The following is a 21,223-nucleotide window of genomic DNA, read 5'->3' as shown; positions in this document are numbered from 1 at the left end:
GGAAAAAAATCCACAAAAGGTCAGCTTTTGTTTCAAATAGCCTCAACAAAAATTCAGAATGAAAAAACAAAGTCAACCAAACAAAAGATTCAATTCCTCCAAAATAAATCACAGTATAATTGTGGTGCTTTAGTTTAGCACTCAGTTTTGAACTCGCCAACAAGTGCTACTTATTAACAACAATGCACTGCCTCTTGTCGATCTGACACGAGTGCCTGTGAATGTATATGTACATACATTATGTACAATATATAGTCCATTTATTAATTGCATTGCAAATTATCAACAGAAATTGCTCCTTCCTTCGAAGCTTTAAACAAGAAGAAGAAAGAAAATCTCTAGTTCTTGCATAAAATTTAGACTTTAAGGTAATTAATGCTTTTTGATGGTCTAGGAACTCTTGGAGGTGCACTTGTCTTTCTTGTTAAAGACACAAGTACGTTATATCCTAACTAATTCTATTTTCCTCTTTCCTCTGGTAGAATTAGTCATTATTATATTAGTTATTATATTATTTATTATATAATGAAGACAGCAACAATAAAAATTAATCGATTAAAACACGAGAGACGTCAAATGAAGTATCTTCTCAGATGACCTGGGAGACTCAGAGTAAAAAAGCCTTAATTGTATCTGGTTGATTATTTAACAACAAAGATTTTGCACATTTACAAACATTAATGGAAATATAATAAAGTACAATATTTATAGAGAATAACACTGTGTTCACAAATTTGCATTAAGAGGCTCAGAATTACACTCATCATGCACTTCAGCTGAGTTAGAAATAATAGAAAACTACACAGTAATTTCTTCTCAAATGCTCTGAAGAATATTTTCTAAAGTACTTAAATGTCATTAAAAGACAAACCAACTAATAAAATTGGAATATAAAATGTATAGTCTCTGAAAAAGGCTAAAAACAATAACAAAGAAAGAAGTGGAAAGAAAAATACCAAATTAATTCCAGCAAGTGAATGATGTTCAAACACTACTTGAAAATGTTAAGTCTCATTTCAGTATACTATGAACATTTTGTTAATTCTCAACATGACAATTATATACTACCATTCACTGACTTAATGGATGATTTCTTATTTACTTCAGTGTTGTACTGATTATTGTTAATATTAAAAAAAAAAACGAAAAAAGCAAAAAAACCCCTAATTTGATGACAGATTACAAATTACTGAAAATAGGTTATGAGACCAATCCTCTTGAATTTATGTTTTAATGTTTCACAGAGTGAATAATTTTACACAAATACAGGAGGAAAAAGCAAAAACATTTAGGAAGCTTATCACCCCATAATAATAATAATTTTCCAGTTCATTAAGCCAAAATCATAAGGAATGTACAATTGCCTACATTATACAGGTAGACAAAATAAAGTACCCAGTAATTTGCTCCTTTATCCAAATGCATATGGCAAGTCAGTAGAATAGTCAGTAATTCAGACCAGTTTTTTTTACCTCTCTATCTGATTCAATACTTATAATAGCAAGTATCCTTTGTGAATCATATTCTACTTGTGCATTTTCCAAGGTCCTGGGAAAGGTCCCCTTAATTCTAATTTACCATTATAATTTGTATGCTGTAGTAATTTCTCTCATTTTGCTGGGCACTTCTTCTCTAAATCTTAGTGTGGTTCTGCCAATTCCAGCCAACCTTGCCTTCAGAAGTGGAAGAAAACTTGAGAAGGCTAGAGGTGGAAGACATTTGCAGGTTGTGTTCTGAAGACACTTCATCTCGATAAGAATCTTTTGTCCCTTCTTTGAGTGAGCCCAAATATGCAGTGCAAACACTGAACCCCAATAAACCAGTTACAGGCAGCTCCATTTTTCCCTAGGATAAGCAATAACTTCTCAGGATCCCACCAAAGGCTGCATCAACTCTGCAAGTTTACAATAACATGGAAGTGCAAAGCAAAAATGAGAAATCCAGCCTGCAGATAGCAGATGTTCAGAGCAAAAACATCAGACAACATAGTTCTCGCAAAGATGTCCTCAGTCTACAGCTTGTACATGTGTAAGAAGTAGGTAAGAAGCTGGAATGGCTGAAATACTACCAATGGCCATCAGGAAAAAAAATTGTTACCTTTATTCAGAAGACATTATTTTGCTTCAGAAATGAAACATAAATAAACCCAAATTTTTACAGAGATGTGCTGGTTAGGCAGGACACTGAGCTCTGCACAGATCCAAACTCATGGAAACCATATCTCTTTGCTAATTTTTTTTTTCAAAGCTTATTTGCTGCTTTGCCATGGATCTCTGTGCATTTATTTCCAGTGTTAGCACAGTGACCAACAATAATAGTTTAGATCAGGATCTGTGCATCCCCATTATCCTACATACCAGCCTTCATGGCTGCCTCATTTAACCTGCTGAATAGCTCCTCAGAAAAAAGGCAGCAAAATACAATGGAGAAAGTAGGTGGCTTATGTCCTTGTTCATTCCAAATCAGAAGGCACAACTTGGCTAAAAATTACCTAATCCCCACTGAATTCAAATTTAGCAGTCATGCTGGTTCTACAGATGAGTAACTGAAGTAAAATTGATATAATCTCTACCTATCTATTTCTAACTCCAGCACTGGTGAATCTTAGACTCATAGGAAAAGACTAAATGCACTTGAAGAAAAATTAGCTCTCAAAACCAAATCTGTATGAAAAAAGGCTACTTATATGTTCTGAAGTTAGACACTTACCAATTTATTGTTACATTCAAATAAAGTTAGTGTAATTATTGTTACATTCAAATAAAGTTAGTCAATACTTCTAATTGTGAAATAGTGAAAAAAAGACCTTAATGCCAAAACACCCAAATCATCACACTTAATAAAAAAAAAAGAAAAAAGAAAAAAAGAAGAAATCCTTTGGTTCTACATTGTTTTCCTTTTAAAGCTTAGTTTTTTTGAGGAACTGTAACCCACTACGTAGTTGCAACTGTGCACCTTACACGAACACCATTTTTTATGCATCTCCTTATGGAAGCAAGTTCTCCTACCTTTACACTCTTAATTCTCTGTGATATAGCTGCAAATCGCTGGTTGAGCTCTGAGAGTTTAGGCTCTACCACTTTCCTGCAGTGGTCCCCACGGTTTGCCATCAAGTCTCTGGCCTGGTCACGCACAGAGTCCACCTTGGGGTGAATGTCATTCAGCTCAGCCTTTAAGCGCTACAGTCCGTGAGCAAGAGACAGGGCTTGAAGTTAGTAATAAATGCAAAGAGAGAGAAAGAGAGAGAGAGAGAGAAAGTGTGCAAAGGAATAGGGAGCAAAACCACAAAGCAAATTCAGATAATTATGCATGAGTGTGTAAATCCAGTAGAAATACCTTAGATAACATTCCCTCTTGTATCCTGCAAATTTATAGTAGGAATGTATCTACATGTCTGTTTTAGTATCTCCTGGCTGAAATTAATGGGGGTCATTATTTCTAGGCAGATTCTTATCTGCAATAATATTGCAGCATATTTCAGGATGTACTAAATTATTCTATGTTTCTAAAGCTAGGAAGAGCTGCTAATTCATGTATTGTAGAACTGGATGTATAATTGTTGCTTTCAATACTGCTCAGGGCCATAGTTCAGGTAAGTAAAAATGACCAGATTAAAAAAGGCAAAAAAGTCTTAATTTTTTTCTACAAATCTGTCCCAAATTAAAAAAAAAAAAAAGAGAAAAAAAAAGAAAAAAAAAAGGCAGAGCCAAAGCTTTTATCCTCTGCAATATTAATCTTAACAGTAGATCCCAGTACAAACAGAGGCCAAAAATAGAGCACAAGGCATTTGGGAATCAGAAATACAGTTGGGCATTAAGAATTACATTTTACTGCCTGTGTGAACTACCTTTGCGCAATGCAAACATAAATTTAGGTATTGATAATTGTACTTTGTATCTGATGGTGGCAAAATTGTTCATTCATCTACAAAAGCCAGTCTCATAATCCTGCTGAGATCAATGAGGAATTGATTTATGCTCTGCCCTGGAATTTGTAAAATTTTGCTGCAGTAAATGGCATCATTATGTCAGTGTCAGCAATACAATTCTGATTTTGATTTTCAAACTCTTACTCAGATATTATGTACTGACCATGGAGTTCATTACAAAGTAAAATTTTACATTGACTTCAGAAGAAAAAGAATTATTTTCTCTTTAGAAAATAGTTTTTTAATTGTTCTTAAAGCAAGTATTTTAAATGAGATATTTTAACATACACATACATATGACAAGCTAATTTTTCATCAGTTGGTCAAATGATGCAATTGGCCAACTAAAACCCCAAGCTGAACACACTAATCCCTGATTCTACAGCTATTTCAACATATAATATTCTTGTCTGTGTTGCTGATCTGGCCTCAATGTCAGCAATGTTTGTGGAATTAAGACAATCATATGACAGAAATATCATACATATTGGAAAAGTATCACAGATAAACAGAAATACAATTAAAAATAAAGGGGACAGGAAAGGAAAATTTTTTTTTTTTTCAAAAAAAACCCCAAACCACCTTGTGTTAAGGGAGTATTTTCCAGCAGACATGTGTTAAATAAGCTGCTCAGGAAGTTCCCAAGAATTATAATAACAATCTGGTTTTATTTCTGAGGGATTTAATTTTGGTATTAGAGAGCAAATTTATTAAGTAATCTACAAGTTGCCAGAGGGTAACTTTAGCACAGAAAAAAATAATTTTAATCCATTTGTGATACCTTTTGAAATATGCGAGCTTTGACACAGTCCTTTTTAAAATAAAATTAATGTTTTCCAGTAAATCACATTTCTTTTACCTTAAGAATTTCCTCTTTTTGCTGGGGTTTTTGTTTGTCAGATTCATCCAACAGTATTTCAGCACGATACATCCAAGTAGTGACATTAGCTACATTCTGATCAAAAGCCTCCATGTGCTTTTGATATTCCTGTATGTGGAAAAGGTAAATACTGCATACAAAAAATGTAATCAGAACTGAAATAACAGCTGTAGTTATGCCATGTGTGGCAAACATGCATGCATTTTGACATTATGAAAACTTGTTTGTTTTACACAGTAACTTCTTGTTTTGTGAAGGATAGAATGTGCTGTTTGTTTCCTTCACTTTGCATGTTAGGTTTCTTTAAAAAGACATTCTAGGAGAGAGAGAGAGAAGCTTCCAAAGTGACAGGCAGCAGGATGACAAAATCACAGCAAGACGCAGGCGTCGGCAGCTCAGCGAGGTGCTGAGAGGAACAGGAAGCTGTTAGCCAGACCTACAGGAGCTGCAAAGGAGAGTTTCCCAAGATCAAGGTACAGAATTCATTTTGGAAAGCCAGCAAATTGACTGAAACTCAGACGGCCACAAGGATGCACTTGCAAAATCACAATCAAGAGTGGGAGCTTTGTATCTAAACCTCCTATGGACATTTCATCTAACTTCTCTGCTTTGTGACTTTTTCTTTTTAAAAGCTATTCTAGTTGATATTCTGATAAAGCTTCATTTACAACTTTGTCTTTTCAGGTGAGCTCATTAGAAAGTGGCCTATACATATCCCACACAATATATATTATATTATACATATATGGTAGACCACATACCCAAAATCAAAGGTATTACTAGATCTTTTGGCACACAAATGTACCTAGCTTTATTTTACACTGTTCTAAAATAAGTAAAAAACCCTCAATTACCTCTCTTAGACATTTTTATCATGTGTTTTAGCAAATATTCATCACAGAATCCAAAGCAGGGAAAGAAAGGATGTACAGGAGCACCTGTATTCCTATATCAACCTGTAAACTCCATTATATGCTTCTTACAATTAGTTCCACATTAAATCTGGGTACCTACATGGTTCTGAATGAAATGCTTAAGTTTTCCAGATACTTTATTCAGCTGAGGAAGCCCTGTAGTGATGCTGTATATTTATTTCCAAAGTATTTATAAAGCAGCCATACAGACTATAGTGGAACTTCAACACATTAAGCCCTGAAAAGTCATGACAAAGGCCAACACACCCTTAAAAATCACTTCTGTTTCTCTGGGGTGAAGCTGCATTCCCATGCTCTCAGGAACAGAAACAACATGAAAGATTTCCCAAAGCATTCTGACAGTCCAGTTGTTAACATCCTTCTGTGGTTAAGGCTTCAAGCTGTCACACCTCTTCATGACAGAAGGAATTTGAAGGCAGAATAAAGTTATGTGACCATCCATAGTTTAAGGCAGCAGGGGATGAGGCTCCTGAATCTGTATGAAAGGTGTTTTAGGGGTTTTACCATCTACTACACTTAATCCAGTCCCCTTAAGGAATTATCCCCACTTAAACATGCCCTATAAATCTATGCAAAGGAGGATCATGAAGTTCTGAAAGACCAAATCATAGTCCTTCAGCACATCATCTGTGCACTCTGAGAAGAGTTTATGATTTAGCTGCCTCTACAATAAATAAAAACTCACACACACCAGAACTACCCTGTGGGCCAAACCAGCTTGCAAGTGGAAACTTATTTCCCAATTGTACTCTTCCAAATAGAAATGCTATTGCAGCCAAAAGTAGCTGATGTTGTTGGTATTAATACTAAGAATTTCTCAGCTTGACTTTTTTTTCACTTGATTACTGAAGTAATCTCTGTCCTTGAAACTGCATTTGATTTATTAGGAAAAAAAACTAACCCAAAAACAATAAAAGAACTGTTGAGACAGGGTTGCAAACTGCTAACAATCAAAATTCCACTTGGTAATCAATGAGATTTTCAAAATATACACAATGTACTAAACAACAATCAATCTGATTGCCTGTGTATTCAATAAGCACAGTCCAAGGCACCAGAAAAAGCACTTCTATAAGGCTGGGCATGTACAACTAGAAACCAACATTTCCTCTGTGTGAAGAAATGCATTTTCCTTACCAGTAAGAGATTGAACCATTCCTCAGCACGTGAAGTTACCGCTTTCCAGTTACTGTTCAGCAGGCTGAGTTTATCATCCACAAGACTTTCCTTTCCTTTCATCACCGTCTTCAAATTCTCTCCTAAGTCACTGATGCTCTTCAGCTGGACCTGGCGTTTCTCAATCTCTTTCCGTGTTGCCTACACGAGCAGAAAAAGCAATAAAATTTTTGGGAATTAAAAATTATCCACACTAAGAACATAAAATGTTAAATCAGGCAGCAAGCTTATACTAGAACACACAGCCTTGCTTCCTATAGGAAGGGAAGGCATTCTGTGAAGAGCAGCAAACGCAAAGCAAATTGTTTCTCTTGAGCTCTGATAAAATGGTATATATTCTTCATCTTCTCACAATAGCTTAATTTTTTAAAAAAGTGCCAATTATCTTTCAGTGTTCAAAATATAGTTTCGATACTTAATTATTAAAAATGAATCAACATTTTATAATATTTACATAGAGACGTTTAAAGTTACTTTTTATATAATAAAATTAGGTAGTTATCAAATAGCACATAAAGCTTACATATGTGGGACAATAATACACCATCATGATGACACCGTAAGACATAAAACACCATCAAAAATAGTCTAGTAATAATTTTATTATTTTAATATTTGTCAATGGAATCTTTTTCAGAAGAAAACATGTTCTTTTCTTCTGTTAAACTTGTTTCCTAATTGTTGAAATGCAATTTTCATTACATTCACTTGGGATTTCATTGTGCATAACAAAATACTTAAAATAAGCTTTTGCCCTTAGCATTTGGAAGTTTGAATGACTACAACACATGCATTGCTATAATGTCAGATTTCCAGCATTTCTTCCCACTGTTATCTCACTTTATAGATCTGATAAGTAAGTTTACATAATTTACTCATTATTCACGTCTTAATATTCACTGCAAAATGCAAGAAGTCTAACAAAAGGAACAAATCCTAACATATTTAGACAACATGCAAAAAAACCATGTCTTTAAATACTGAACAGTGAGATGACAGTGCAAAGTACAGCAGTCTTACTGAATACTCAAGAAAAGGCACAAACTCCTTACACCTAATTTCACATATAACAAGTTTTATGAGAGAAATTTATTTGAGATCCTTGGCACCTGATAGCAATGATCCAGGCATATAAATCTCTGCTTATAAAATAAAACTGCAAGCAGAAATGAAGTGTTCCAAGATGAACACAAACAGAACTTAGTAGAGAAGAAAGAAGCACTGGTCTTCAGAGACATGGATGTCTCACAGAAACTTAAATACAGTAACATCAAAAAAAAGCTCTTCAAAAAAATGGCAAAAACAATACTTCCATCTCAGGATGAATGCTGTTATGCAGTAGAACCCCACCTTTATGACCTCCATACTATCGTATCTCTCATGGACATAGATCAGCATAATTTTGTTGATAGTGTGTTGACAGTGAAAGTAGAATGTTCATTTTTCAATAAAGACAGTATAAAAACATTTTTTTTCATAAAATAGAAACTTAATAGGACCTTCAGCTTATTCAATGTGTCATGTTTAAAGCAGTAGCTCACTTCCTATGCTTAACAGAATTCAGGATCTCATTTTGCGATGTTATTTCACAAAAATAACTCTTACACTTGTATTTCATGTAAGTACGAGAAATTTTCCCCAATCTATCAATTTTATAAAATACACAGGATATGTAACAGAACTAAGGCATGATTGATGTAAATTATTAGCAATACTATATAATTATAGAATTTGAAAAGGAGAGCTTAAAATTTCAGCAGGTCCCTGTCAGATTAAAGTAAAAACATGCCCTCTTCTAGTACTGTTTTATTTGTTCCACAGCAGGTGCAAAGTGTCATCATGAAAAAAGAATAACACAAAGGATATAATTTACCCTCAACTGAAGATAGAAAATTTTGATCAGCTTTATTTCATTTTCTAGATGATTTTCTTTCATTTGGAAAAGACTCTCTGAAGTGTATTCACCATGGTTTGTGGTTTCATTTGTATTTTACGTTTATGAAAATGCAGACCAATCTTGGACTATATAAATAAATATTAATCCCAACTAGTAAACAAATGTACCAAACAATTAAATGTGTATTAAACATTTTGCTACCCAAAAACTGTGTGTGCTAGAAATTAATTTTTTCTTTCAAAGTAAAGATTTACTGGAAACTAAAGATTAGATGTACCTCCGGGCGATATGGATTTTATCTCCCTTGTGTAATTGCAAGTAAGGGACATGAACTGAGTAAATAACATTTCCTCTCACTGTCTTAAAAAAAATTGTGTCCCTCACTACAACATTGAAGAGGGAAAATCATCTTCCTCAATACTTTAAATCTCCATTATTACAAGTCCTGAATGCAATTGAAAAACTAGCAGGGTCTGTAAAGTCAGTGGGATTCCACCCAGCACTAGCAGTTATGACTTCCTCTGTAGGCTATGGAGTGCACCAGGTAAACTAACTTATTTTCACAATGTCAATAAGACGTTTTGGTTTGTTTTTCATTTGGCAACTCTGCATTATATTCCTAAGAATTTCCCATATTTTTTTACTAGAAAGTGATAGTCTACACATAACTTTTCTCACTGTGATATAGGAGACATCACTGTTAAATTTTCTGTAAGTAAAAAAATCAAAAGTACTACTATTAATTCAACAACATTACATAAAAAAGGAAGTATGTGCCATGATGCCAGGATTTAACTAAGATTATTTCAGTATAACTCAGGGAGTGGCTTTTAAATTCTCCTAAATATAAAGATCAAGTTCCATACAGCCTTTCTGGATTTAAGCTCCTTTATGGTTGCCATAACATGAAATTGCATTCCAGCTGTGCAGTTTATTTGAATATATATAATAAAGTTGTAGAATTTAAACTACAAAATTAATAGAATTAGCTTTTCAAGTTAAAAATGACATTTAAAACCCCTAGAACCTCAAAAAAACTCCAAACCCCAAGTCCCCAACACCACCACAAAGTGTACAAGATGAAACGTCAACAAATGAAGTGGTGGAACTCTTCCCAGAAGGACTAGGCAATTTAGACATTTTGATTTTGTGTGCTTATCAGGGTGAAACTGTGTAGCATAAATAAAATACAGAAATGTGGGAGTTGTGAAGAAGCTATTTTCCTGATATAATCATGGCATCTTGGGGAAACAAAGACATGTAAACAAAAGATTCAACTAAACATCCTAACACTGAGCATTCACTTACAACTGTGAAAATTTATCAGCAATGTTGAACAACACCAAAACAGATGACATTCATTCTGCTATTCATCATTATCATGAAGTTATTACATTATTTTTTCCCCCTTAAGACTAGTATATTCATTTATAAAATAAAATCTTATCCAAGTGTGTATTACTTGCTGGAAGAGAAAGGCTCCATAAATACTTTCAGGAAAGATATCTCCATTAAAATACGTATATAAATTATATAGATTATATTAAGGATATATATATATATATCTGTATCTATCTTTACATATGCCACTATTTAGGATCACATCTACTAGCAGATACAAGAGTTAAGATGATGTGAATCGCTCCACAGTCAAATTTCAGTTAGACCAAATTCTGAAGTGCCTCTTTGGAAGAAGCTCCTGTACTTCCGCTTTTCTGAAGTACCAGTTATGGCTATTTGGTACAAAATACCACAATGGAAATTCTCTGACCCAAACAATTAAATTGTGTTTCACTGACTGAAATGTTTCCTTTGCTTTTAAGGAATCGTCATTCTTTTCTCACTCATGGTCATAAGAAAAGTGTTGGTAGTCTTCTTTAATCAAAACTGGGGGATTACACCACCATGGAACTCCCAGGATTTGAACATTCCCAAGAGAAATGGCATCTAGGTTCCTGCCATCCAGGAAATTAAAAGCAATCAGACAGACCCTGGTGCAACTTTGCATGCAGAGCATGTCTCTGGTGATTAGTTTCTAATCCCCTTCCCAGAAACATTAGAATGGGAAGAGGGAGAATCTGAGCTTCCCTTGTATCAGTTTCATATATCAAAACTTCAGGAAAGGAGCTGCAGTATGAAATAAAAGTTCTGTTTAAAAAACAACTTTGGATAGGTTGAAATCTGTGCTGAAGAGAAATCATGCTGCAGCATGTAAAGTCATAGGGAGGAGCCTTGCTGAGAATTTATAACTCGTTTGTAGATGCATACATAGGTAATATTTTACCTACTTTAAGTATGGATTCATAGGATGACAGGATGAATCATGTTAGCACAAATAATTGCAGTTCCCTGTGCAGATATTTACATTTTGAGTGGTGTACACAGTCCTATCTCTGATCCCACTGTGTTGTGACATACTCTATCTTTCAGTTTACTAAAAAATACTTACAGGGGTTTTTACAAAACAGTTACAACTGGGAGTTTTTTTTGGTTTTTGTTTGTTTGTGTTTTCTTTTTTTGGTTTTTTTTTGTGTTTTTTTTGATGGTTTTTGGTTTACTGTGATTGTTTTTTGTACATCCCTCCCATCACCAAATACCAACTAGAAACTAATTATGCTTGAAAACAGAAGTTACATAGAAATGGGTTTCTTGGTGTTTTTGTGGGTTTTTTTGGTTTTGTTGTGGGGTTTTTTAAATTATTATTTCAATATTTTGTTTGTTTGTTTTGTTTTTCTGAAGATGTGGTAAAAAGGGCTTCTGAGCTATATTTTATAATGATAAGATAACTATGTACCAAAATGAACTAATGATTTTTTTTTCAAACAAACCAGAATTGTAAGAAAATGCAGGGATAGCAAATTTAGTCATGATGACCATAAACATATGTAGATTAAAAACCAAAACAATTAATGAGTGAAGAAAAGTTCTGTGTGCCTTTACACTGCCTATGATCTGTGGATTACTTGAAAATGCTCTTTGCAATTAGAATATTTCTAAAAGAAATTAGGTGGCTCAGCTCTCACAGGTGGGATTGCAGAATTAATCAGAAGGTGACATTATGGTCTTCTCAGTGGTTGATTATACATATTTATTTGTTTATTTACAGTACATCTTTTATTTTTTATTGCATTTTGGCCACTGACTATGAATCAGTTGATACAATTTACAGTTTGTCTTCTTTTATGGATATTACTGACAGGAAATATGTTGCTAAATGTAATTCTAAGTACTTCAAGTCAACTTTATACTCACTGGTATTACACAGTGTGTTAAAAAATTAGATTAAAGCATTGGCAGAGTCATAGTGCTGATAGTAGGGAGTGATACAGATTTTTCCTGGTAATACCATCTGCCATTTCCTTTTTAAGAATATGGTTTCCTGGCAATCTAATTCTTATCAGTCCGGTTCCTGATTAAAAGACAAATAAACCCTGCAGTTGTTAATGTCTTCAGTGATAAATATGTTCACTAAATCAGAATTCTAATTATATATGGATTTCTAATATATGATGTTTAATGACTATCTTTCCACCCGCATGTCATTTTTCTTATCTATTAAAAACAGAGCTGAATTCAAATAGAAAGATTTAACTTGTCTCTACTGAGCAGAAAGGCAGGATTTACAGTCTTCAGTATATTGCCCATCTCATTTCACATAACACAGCCAAGTTTTTGTTCCATTCCTTGAAAAATTCTACACAGGAGCAAATAACACATTTCCCTTGATGTCCAGATTAATGGTATCTTTCATTAGCTTCATTTTCTATTTAAGATGGACATTCCTTTTTACTTCGAGGTGTTTATACCTTGAAGACAATATTCAGATGTATGATTTTTTTTATTGTCAACTCTATAATTATCTTTTCAACCCTCTGAGTTATTTTCACTTTTAAGAAGACTTGGGTGCTGAAAATGAATTAGAAATAAGTGCACTAATAAATATAACTGCTTCCGTATCCTGTAAAGAAAAAAGATTATTAGCTCTCTGCTTAGATATATCGACAGCAGCACACATCCAATTTTCAGTTCATTTGCACTATTGAATTCTCCTCTCTCCCTCTCCATTTTCCATCTTTGTTTTTCTGCAGACTTTTGTCACAATGGGAATCTTCTAGGCTTAATTCATCTCCCAGTGCATTTCATTACATTGGTTACCGTCTTTGGCAGCCTACTTACCCAGGAAGTCCAAAGCCCAAAGCTGTGACATTAATCAGATACTGTGAAGCTCTGGTTCTGGGGACTAAATTATTGATGTACAATTTTGTGTGATGCCTCAATGAAATCCACATAGGAGTAGCAGCATTGTACTTATTTATGAAGTCCTCACAAGAATTTTAAACTGTCCAGGATAAAATGCAGCACTGTCTCCTAGTGGGAGCAGATTCCTCAGGAAAAAGCGTAATACACATAATTTCTGTAAATATTTACACTTGCAAGTCTAGGATTTGTCACATATACTACCTGTTAGATTGTTCCACATTAGAAGTCTGCTTATGTATACGTAAATATTTGTCTATATTTCCTAAAAGGCAATATTAAAATGGAATTTTGAAAGCCACTCAGTACATACATATTTTGCCAAGAGGCAGCTGCTCTCACCCAAAGTTGGTTACTCTTATTTTAGTGATAAACTGACTGAAGGGGAAGAGCTGAGGTACTACAAGATTGTAGTGAAGGCTTTGGGGAGTATTTGAAGCCAAACTATCCTTTTTACCAGTTTTTCCTCCAAAACTTTATGTACCAGTTACCGTGAGAATTCACAATACTCAACAGCACTCCTTAAGATTAGAAGGTGGAATTGTTCTTGTCTGATACACTTTTTTCATGTTAATTGTTCTTATTTTAATTAGCTCTTGTTACATTTCTTTATTGTCTTCAGAAAAAGGATATATTGTACTTGTTGTAGCAAGTTTAAAACATAACAAAGACTTCCCACTGTGCAGGTGCACTAATCATCAGGTTTTAGGTCCTAATTATGCAACTTCTAAATCATTAAGGTTCATACCTAACAATAAAGTGATATTAAGGACAAATCTTTCTCTTTAAACCTCTGAGAAACTACATACATCTGAATCGACAGGAACATGATGTGCATGTTTCTGTTTCAGTAGAACTGTACTGTGCAGTCACCACTGAAGATTATTATTATTTTACCGGGTGAATGGTCTAACCACCTAGCAGATTAGTTTGGAGATGTTAAAACATGAAGATTTTCTAATTTGTCTCTTAAAGATCTGATATTTGTCCTTTGTTATGGATATTAGAGAGTCACTGGAAAGCTTCCCAGCAGAAAAGAAATTGGGGTGTTGGTTAACGGATATGAACATGAGCCAGGTGTGCCCAGGCGGCCAGGGAGGCCAAAGGCACCTGGCCTGGATCAGAAATAGTGTGCCAGCAGGACCAGGGCAGGGATTGTACCCTTGTGCTCAGCACTGGTGAGGCCACACCTCAAATCCAGTTTTGGGCCTCTCACTACAGGAAAGGCATTGAGGGGCTGGAGTGAGTCCAGAGAAAGGCAGCAGAGCTGGGGAAGGGTCTGGAGGGTCACTCATGTGAACAGCTATGGGAGCTGGTGGTCTTCAAACTGGGTATTTAAGAATTGGAATGGGATGTCCAGGGAAGTGGCAGAGTCACCATCCCTGGAAGTGTTGACAAAACAACTGGACATGGAACTTAGTGCTGTGGTTAATTGCCATGGTGGCGTTTGGCCAAAGGTGGAACTCCAGGATCTTGGTTGTTTCCAGCCTTCAAGATTCTATGATTCTAAGATCACAACATCAGTCCAAAGAAATGAGAAGAACTGCACAAAATTTACTGCAAGAAAAGCAGCAAGTGAAAATGAGAAAACATCAGGCAACCATAGGAGAGAACAATGGGGGTTGCAGAGATTTAGATTTTGATTTGAAAGTGAAAACAGCAGTAGTCAAAGCAGTAATTGTAAGTTAGCAAGAGAGAAAGTTGATATTTTTGGATATCACTTTTAAAATACTATCTTTCATAGAGACTGATGATCAAAAAATAAAGAACTCCAAACCTAACAGAAGATGTGTAGACTGGATTTTTAAAATTGTTGTTATTGTTGTTCTAGTATTGTTACTAGTTTGTAAGTCATCAATACATTTTAAGGCTAAAGACACTTTATTAAGCTCAGAAACTTGAAAGGGTTAGTTAACAACAAAAAAACCCATAACCCACAAAACAAATTTCACTCAAGTGCCTTGAATCTTCACTGCCATTAAAAGGTTAGGAAGATTCCCTGTGTATAATTCATTACTATTTCTATAATGCATAGTGAAACTAGTAAAATATTTAGAGGCTTTCATTAAACAAAGCAGAAGTGTTTTTTTGTTTTTTGGTTTTGTTTTTTTTCCCCCACAAACCCCCAGTACTGTTTAAGGGGATTTATTTTTGGTTTTGAAATTATATAGAAACATTTGTTCAAAATGCTGCTGTCTGCACACAGTTATTTGAAATTTTAAAGCTTTGGATAATATTGAGCATAGTGTGCTCTAAAATGCAGATTTTGGTATGTGTGAATAATGATTACTTGGTTTGTTTATGACCTCAGCTAGACTGGATTTCTTTTACATGTGCAGAAAATAAAATAGATTAGCTACTGTTGAGTGATAACACACCGAGTTTTAACATCACACAGAAATACTCTGTTTTATGCAGACATCTTGCATTTCTCAGTTTCTGTAAGATGTTTATCTAAACTGTCATTCTGAGGAAAGTTTTGATTTAGTCTTTGAGTTTTAACCTGAAAGATGAGTTCAGGGTGAAATCTCATGGAAGTAGGAAGCCCCCAGAATGCACAGTAATGAGCTACAAATCTAAGAGTAAGAAAACAAATATCCTGGCTGCTATCTGAACATGTACAGTATATAGTATTCTGGAATCTTTAATCTTTCATCTTCTATTTAATACCTTTCTAACCATGAGTAAAATGGTATAAGATATCTCTACTTACGTGGATATTGGGTGGTTGATTTATAGTACTCTAAAAAATTAAACTCTAACTTTAAATTCATCTCAGTGAAGATTAATGCAACGTGAAGGTGAATTGTGCTATTGATCTCTGAAGAGACAAGAAGGTTTAAACTTTTCAGAATGTTAATGTTAAGGCGAGATAATGCCAAAACATTCACCAAGTTCCACAAACAAAAATGCCAGAATTTTAAATTATTTTTCTTTATCACAAAAGAAATCTCCCTTTCTGCAATATTCACATGTGTGTGTTACTTTGTTACCTTGCCCCAGGCAATTTCAGCATCCAAATTGCTCGGCATCCCCTGCACAGCCGATCTCTTTGTCAGTTCCGCGTCTGTCGCTGCGAGCCACTCTGTCAGAGCATTGATCTCTTTCCGCAGTTTCCGGGACAATTTCAAACATTTCTCTAACTCTTGCTTTTTTTCTGTCACCTGCAGAAAGAATAATTGCGATTATTAACCCTTCAGTGTAACAGGTCTGATGGCTTTTATACAACATTTTCCATAGGCCATTTTTCTATAAAATCTAGACTTGGGATTCCACAGGTGAAGTTGCACTTTTAGTATAAGTACAGCTTGATTTGTTCTTTCAGTATCAGTAATTCTGCTGCTAGAATTCAAACACCTACAAGAAAATTATGTGCATAAAGATGCATTGAGTTTTAACTACTAAAAAAAACAGAGTTCCAAAAACAGAGATCCAACAACCTCCTCCTCTGTTTTGAAGTTATGCACAGCAAATTAATTTAGAACAACTGAACTAAATGTTCAACTGTTTCCTTGAGACACAAAATAGATGTCAAAACCCTTCAAAGGGCACATTTTAATCTAAGTGGCCATATAGGAATTGGCATTCTTCAAGGTTTTTTAGTGTGTAGCTAAGCTACATCGAAGAAATATCAGTCAAAGAAAGCCTCAAATCTTGAAACACAATGTCACTGAATAATGTCTAACTAAAGCAGCACATTTAACTTTAAGGATTTAATTTTCTGAATGTTTTGGATGTGAAGTACGAGGGATGACCTCTGCTTTAAAGTTCTTTTAAGCTTGGTACATGGTACCTGGAAGGAAGGCTGAGTATTTATGTTGCCTTGACTGTCTCACACAGCATTTTGAAAGAACAGGGCAAATACAGCATTTCTTCAGGGAGAGGAAGTGTTTACTTCATTAGCAGAGAAAACAGAAGAGTAAATTAAGAGATCTTAGATGGGAATCTACACTATAATAGACAACAGAACACCAGTAGCCAAAAATAAAAATTAATAAATTATGCTGTGATGAAGTTTAAAGAAACTCAATCAGAGAAGGAAGACTAAAAGTGTCCTATAAATCAATAATATTTAAAAGAAATTCCTAATTAGCTTGAATGTCAAATAGTAATCACATTAAGACTATAGCCACTGCTTTGTATTTAAGTATTTTTAAATAGAAAAAAAAACCAACTCTACAGTGGTAGAAAACTGCACCTACTAAAAGTATTTTCTACTTTGCCATTAAGAACAAGTAGCGGCACAATGATCAAATGGATTTGTAGATCGACTGCCAAGGAGAATTTGAGGTTTTAAAATGTAACAGGATGTTACAAGGTTAGGTACATGGCTTTTGCTCTCCCTGAGTAAGGAGATGAGATTTGTCTAGGGAATAAGCTATAAAGTGTTCCTGATAATTTATTATCACTCTGTAAAGGCTTACTACTGAAATCTCATAACATTTTTCACTGAATATGTTTTATGTGCTTTCTTGCATGCCAAATTTATTAAATGAGACCACAGAACTTACAGTCAGGCCAAGAGGTAAATCCCTGGGAAGGACCATAAAACTCAGCTTTTTAGAGCTCCATTCACACATGGAGCCAGGTTTTCCACCTCTTCTTCTGAAGAGTGTAATAGCAATTGTAAATAACATTACTTAGCAGAAATACAATGCAAAGTGTACTACCCTGAGCTTGATTGCCTGTTTATGAATTTTAAACACCTGGTATATTATAAAATGAAGTTACTGATACTTGTCAAAACAGAGAGAGAATATTTGTGTTCCTATATACATCTCTAACATGTATTTATTATATAAATAATACACTATCTTCATATACATTGCATATATCCAGAGGTTACTGATCAACCTGTTTGTTAGTATTTCAAACCTAAAGACTTATTTTCTACAGAAAAATAGGAAACAGTGCCCTCTAAAGGCCTTCTGTGTCAGAAAATGTGATCTTGAGTTACTTTATTTATGAGGGGGCTCTTGAAACACTACCTACAAAATCACACAAGTGAACCAGTGCTCGAAGACGTGTTTTTCCCTCAGACCATAAATTTCATTCCTGAGATTTACTATTAGTTATAACTATTGTTAGTTTTATCTTAAAAAGTCTTTTTCTCAATGCAATCAATTAGTGCTGATAATGGCTGTTCAATTCCTTTATTTCTATATACCTGGGCTTCTGTGACTTTCTCTTAAACTGTTAATTACCATGCTGAGTAAAATTAAATGTGAGAAATTCCACCTAGGGCAGCAGAGCTAAGCCCAGCACTGCAAATTTTTGAGACACATCAATTTGCAATATGGCTCACTTCAAGTCACTAATGGCTCCCTAATGGTACATTTTTATACCTTCATTAGATAAGAGAGGTTTCCTACAATAATAGCACCTGTTTGCTGTTAAGTTAAACATAATGCAGGAATAAATGCCACAGCTATTTCTAAAATAATGGAGAGCTCAAACATATTATCCAATCCCAAATGACAGCTATTCACACCTACTGAAGCAGACTCCAGTTTTCCTGACACTCAAAAGACTGATGTCTCTTAATATCTTTATTTTCTAGAAAGAGAGAACTGTTTAAATTCAGATTCCCTAATGAGTATTATCTCTGTCAAAAGTAACATAACTCTTACTTTTTTTTATTGTACTGTAGTCACCAGGGCTTGAGTCTCAGTATCTGTTTAAACCGCATATTGGCTCTCAGTATTACCATGGGCTCATTTTCCTAGCTATTAATAATTTATTATTTGAATAATTTATAATTTTAAAATTAAGAATTTGTTTCCTGTCCTGTTTTGTGTTTTTCAAGTGCATAAATTTTAGAAACAAACAGGCAGGTATTATCTGTCTTTCACAATTTTCATTCATCCAGTCACAGCACCAAATTCACTCTCATCCTATAGTTTTCAGAAGTTCTTTGAATAGCTCTAATGAGAGGAAGAGTAATGAAGGAGTAATGAAGGATATGTGCTAACTTAATTATTTAGATGAAGTCCTCAAGACAATGCCACAATGTCTCTTCTGACTCTAGGTAATATTGGCTAAGAGCCTGTCCATCCTTCTCTGTTTAGTTATTGCACAATTGCAATAACTAACTTTCTTGAGGAAAGCTCCAGTGGCAAGAGTTTTTTGTTCAACAGATTTTTGAACAGCAAGAAAAGGAAATTGTATACTTTAAGATCTATACAGTCAGAGGCAGTAGTAATTTAAAAGGTAGATTTTTCTCTTTTATGAAGCAGCTCTCTAAGTAAAACTTCATCTAAGTATTTCCAAATCTGAAGTGATTCTTTGAGGTATCAGAATGAAATAACATCCCCCATCTGAACTCTAAAAACCAATGAACTAGCAGGTAAAAAATACAATAATAAGAAACTAAAACTTTGAATTGAAATAAAGGAATCTTTTTCTTTTTCTAGGTGGTTGATTTTTTCTTCAGAGCAACTGAATAGCCATGCTGGTGATTGCCTTTGCCTCCACTCCTTCTCTCCCACTGGAAGAACCTTGAAAGGAAAATCCAGTAAGAAATCCCATCTACTTACCACTCTGAGGTTACTTTTCACTTTGCCAGTACATAGTTTTATATTAAAAATACAGAACTTACCTTTGCACCCAATTCATTATATTGCAGCTTCAAAGCTGTAAGCCTTTCATCCAGTTCCTTTGGATTCTCAGTCTGCTGCTTCTGAACAATCTGCCTCCCAGTTTTTATCACTGTTTCCACTTCAGACTTCACCTCACTCAGGTTTTTATATAATTTCTAATCAAATAGAAATATGAAAGTGAAACACAACCATTAAAACATGAAAACTATAAAGGACCATTGGAAGCATTCAGAATCCAAATGAACAAATTCACAACAGTCCATCTTTACAAACAGTGACCTCAACGACATGTCACTAGAACCTAATTAATTAAACTAATTTCACTGGTAGAAATGTTATACATGAGAAAATACACATCATTATTAATTGGTTTAGGCTGTGACAGAGTGTTTTAAAACTTAGATAATGCAGTATTTAAAATACCAACAGATATCTTCTGTCAACTCATACAGAATGTTGGACGTATTTGAACTACAAATACCCACTAGTTTTTAAAATCTGTCATTTTTTTCACATTGATAAAAATAGAGAATGGAAGGATAGAGGAATACCCCTACATTTAATAAGAGTCATACTCTAAAAAAATCTAGTTAGTAACAAAATGAGGTGTACCTACAATTACTACTTTATTTACTTAGAGTAGTATGTATTTAGTCTAACTCCTTTCTAGGTGCTTAATATAATAATAAATTCTTCATTCCTGAAAACTGGGCAACAAATTAGGAAGCTGCTGTACAATGCACATTGTCTAAATTCTGAATATATACTACAACTAGATTTTGAAAAAAAGGAGCATTATGAGAATCCTTGTAGTTGAAGATGCGCTAAAATCACTATAAGTTTTCCAAAAAATACATCAGGGCTGTAAAAGCCAGCTGCTGAGTGAAGACATATTAATTCAGTACAGAGCTTCTAAGTACCACATCATTCTAATAAGGATGTCATTCTCACAAGAATATGAATCTAAGAGCAATTTCATTTAAGAAAAATGAAAGATGTAAAGCAATAACATTGACTTATCCTATGCTTATTTTTTAAATTTAAATTCTTTCTACATTTACATCTGAAAGAGGTTGGGAGGGGATAACCTTCGGCATGCCATTGCCACAGGGGGAAAAAACCCACAAAAAAACCCCCAAGAAATGAAACAAACACAGCTAAAAAAAATAATAATAAAAAAGATAAATCAGCTACTCTTGCTGTTATAATCTTCTTTTTATGATCATTAAAAACAGTGTTTAGATTTATTTCCCTTCAAGTGTAAAGGGCAGCAGGAATATAGTGATAGTAAAGAGATATGTACAGATTTTCCTCATATTCTTTAAGAAATATTCAGGTGTTCTTTTGCTCTTGAACTGAAAGAAAGCCATAGCATGCCATCTCATGGAAGTTTTAATCTATGGTTTTCCATTATGCTTTGTGTTTCCTGGTTAAAATAGACTTGAGTCCCATAACACCTCTTTTGGTTATGTCACAGAGTTCCATGTCTGTAGAATGTTGCAGAAAATAGAGCTAATATGAGGAGATAAATTAAATTGCATGACAAGAACT

At 34.3% G+C, this 21,223-nt stretch overlaps 1 protein-coding gene across 15 annotated transcripts in view; it reads right to left on the bottom strand.

The window, feature by feature from the left end:
* Positions 1-21,223, bottom strand: part of DMD (dystrophin) — a 1,145,450-nt gene that overhangs the window by 590,326 nt on the left and 533,901 nt on the right. For 13 of the 15 annotated variants that reach the window (XM_064407380.1, XM_064407383.1, XM_064407377.1 and 10 more), the window contains 5 exons: positions 19,672-19,827; positions 16,067-16,237; positions 6,881-7,060; positions 4,788-4,916; positions 3,009-3,179 (listed from right to left, as the gene is read on the bottom strand). In XM_064407380.1, the coding sequence (XP_064263450.1) occupies positions 3,009-3,179; positions 4,788-4,916; positions 6,881-7,060; positions 16,067-16,237; positions 19,672-19,827 (807 nt within the window). Of the gene's footprint in view, positions 1-3,008; positions 3,206-4,787; positions 4,917-6,880; positions 7,061-16,066; positions 16,238-19,671; positions 19,828-21,223 lie in introns of those variants that run through there. The other 2 variants (XM_064407387.1, XM_064407391.1) reach the window with 2 other exon arrangements.

This window comes from Passer domesticus, chromosome 2 (assembly GCF_036417665.1).
Source record: "Passer domesticus isolate bPasDom1 chromosome 2, bPasDom1.hap1, whole genome shotgun sequence".
Taxonomy (NCBI): Eukaryota; Metazoa; Chordata; class Aves; order Passeriformes; family Passeridae; genus Passer; species Passer domesticus.
Note: the sequence above shows the minus strand (reverse complement) of the source record. Positions and strands in the feature narration are given on the sequence as shown.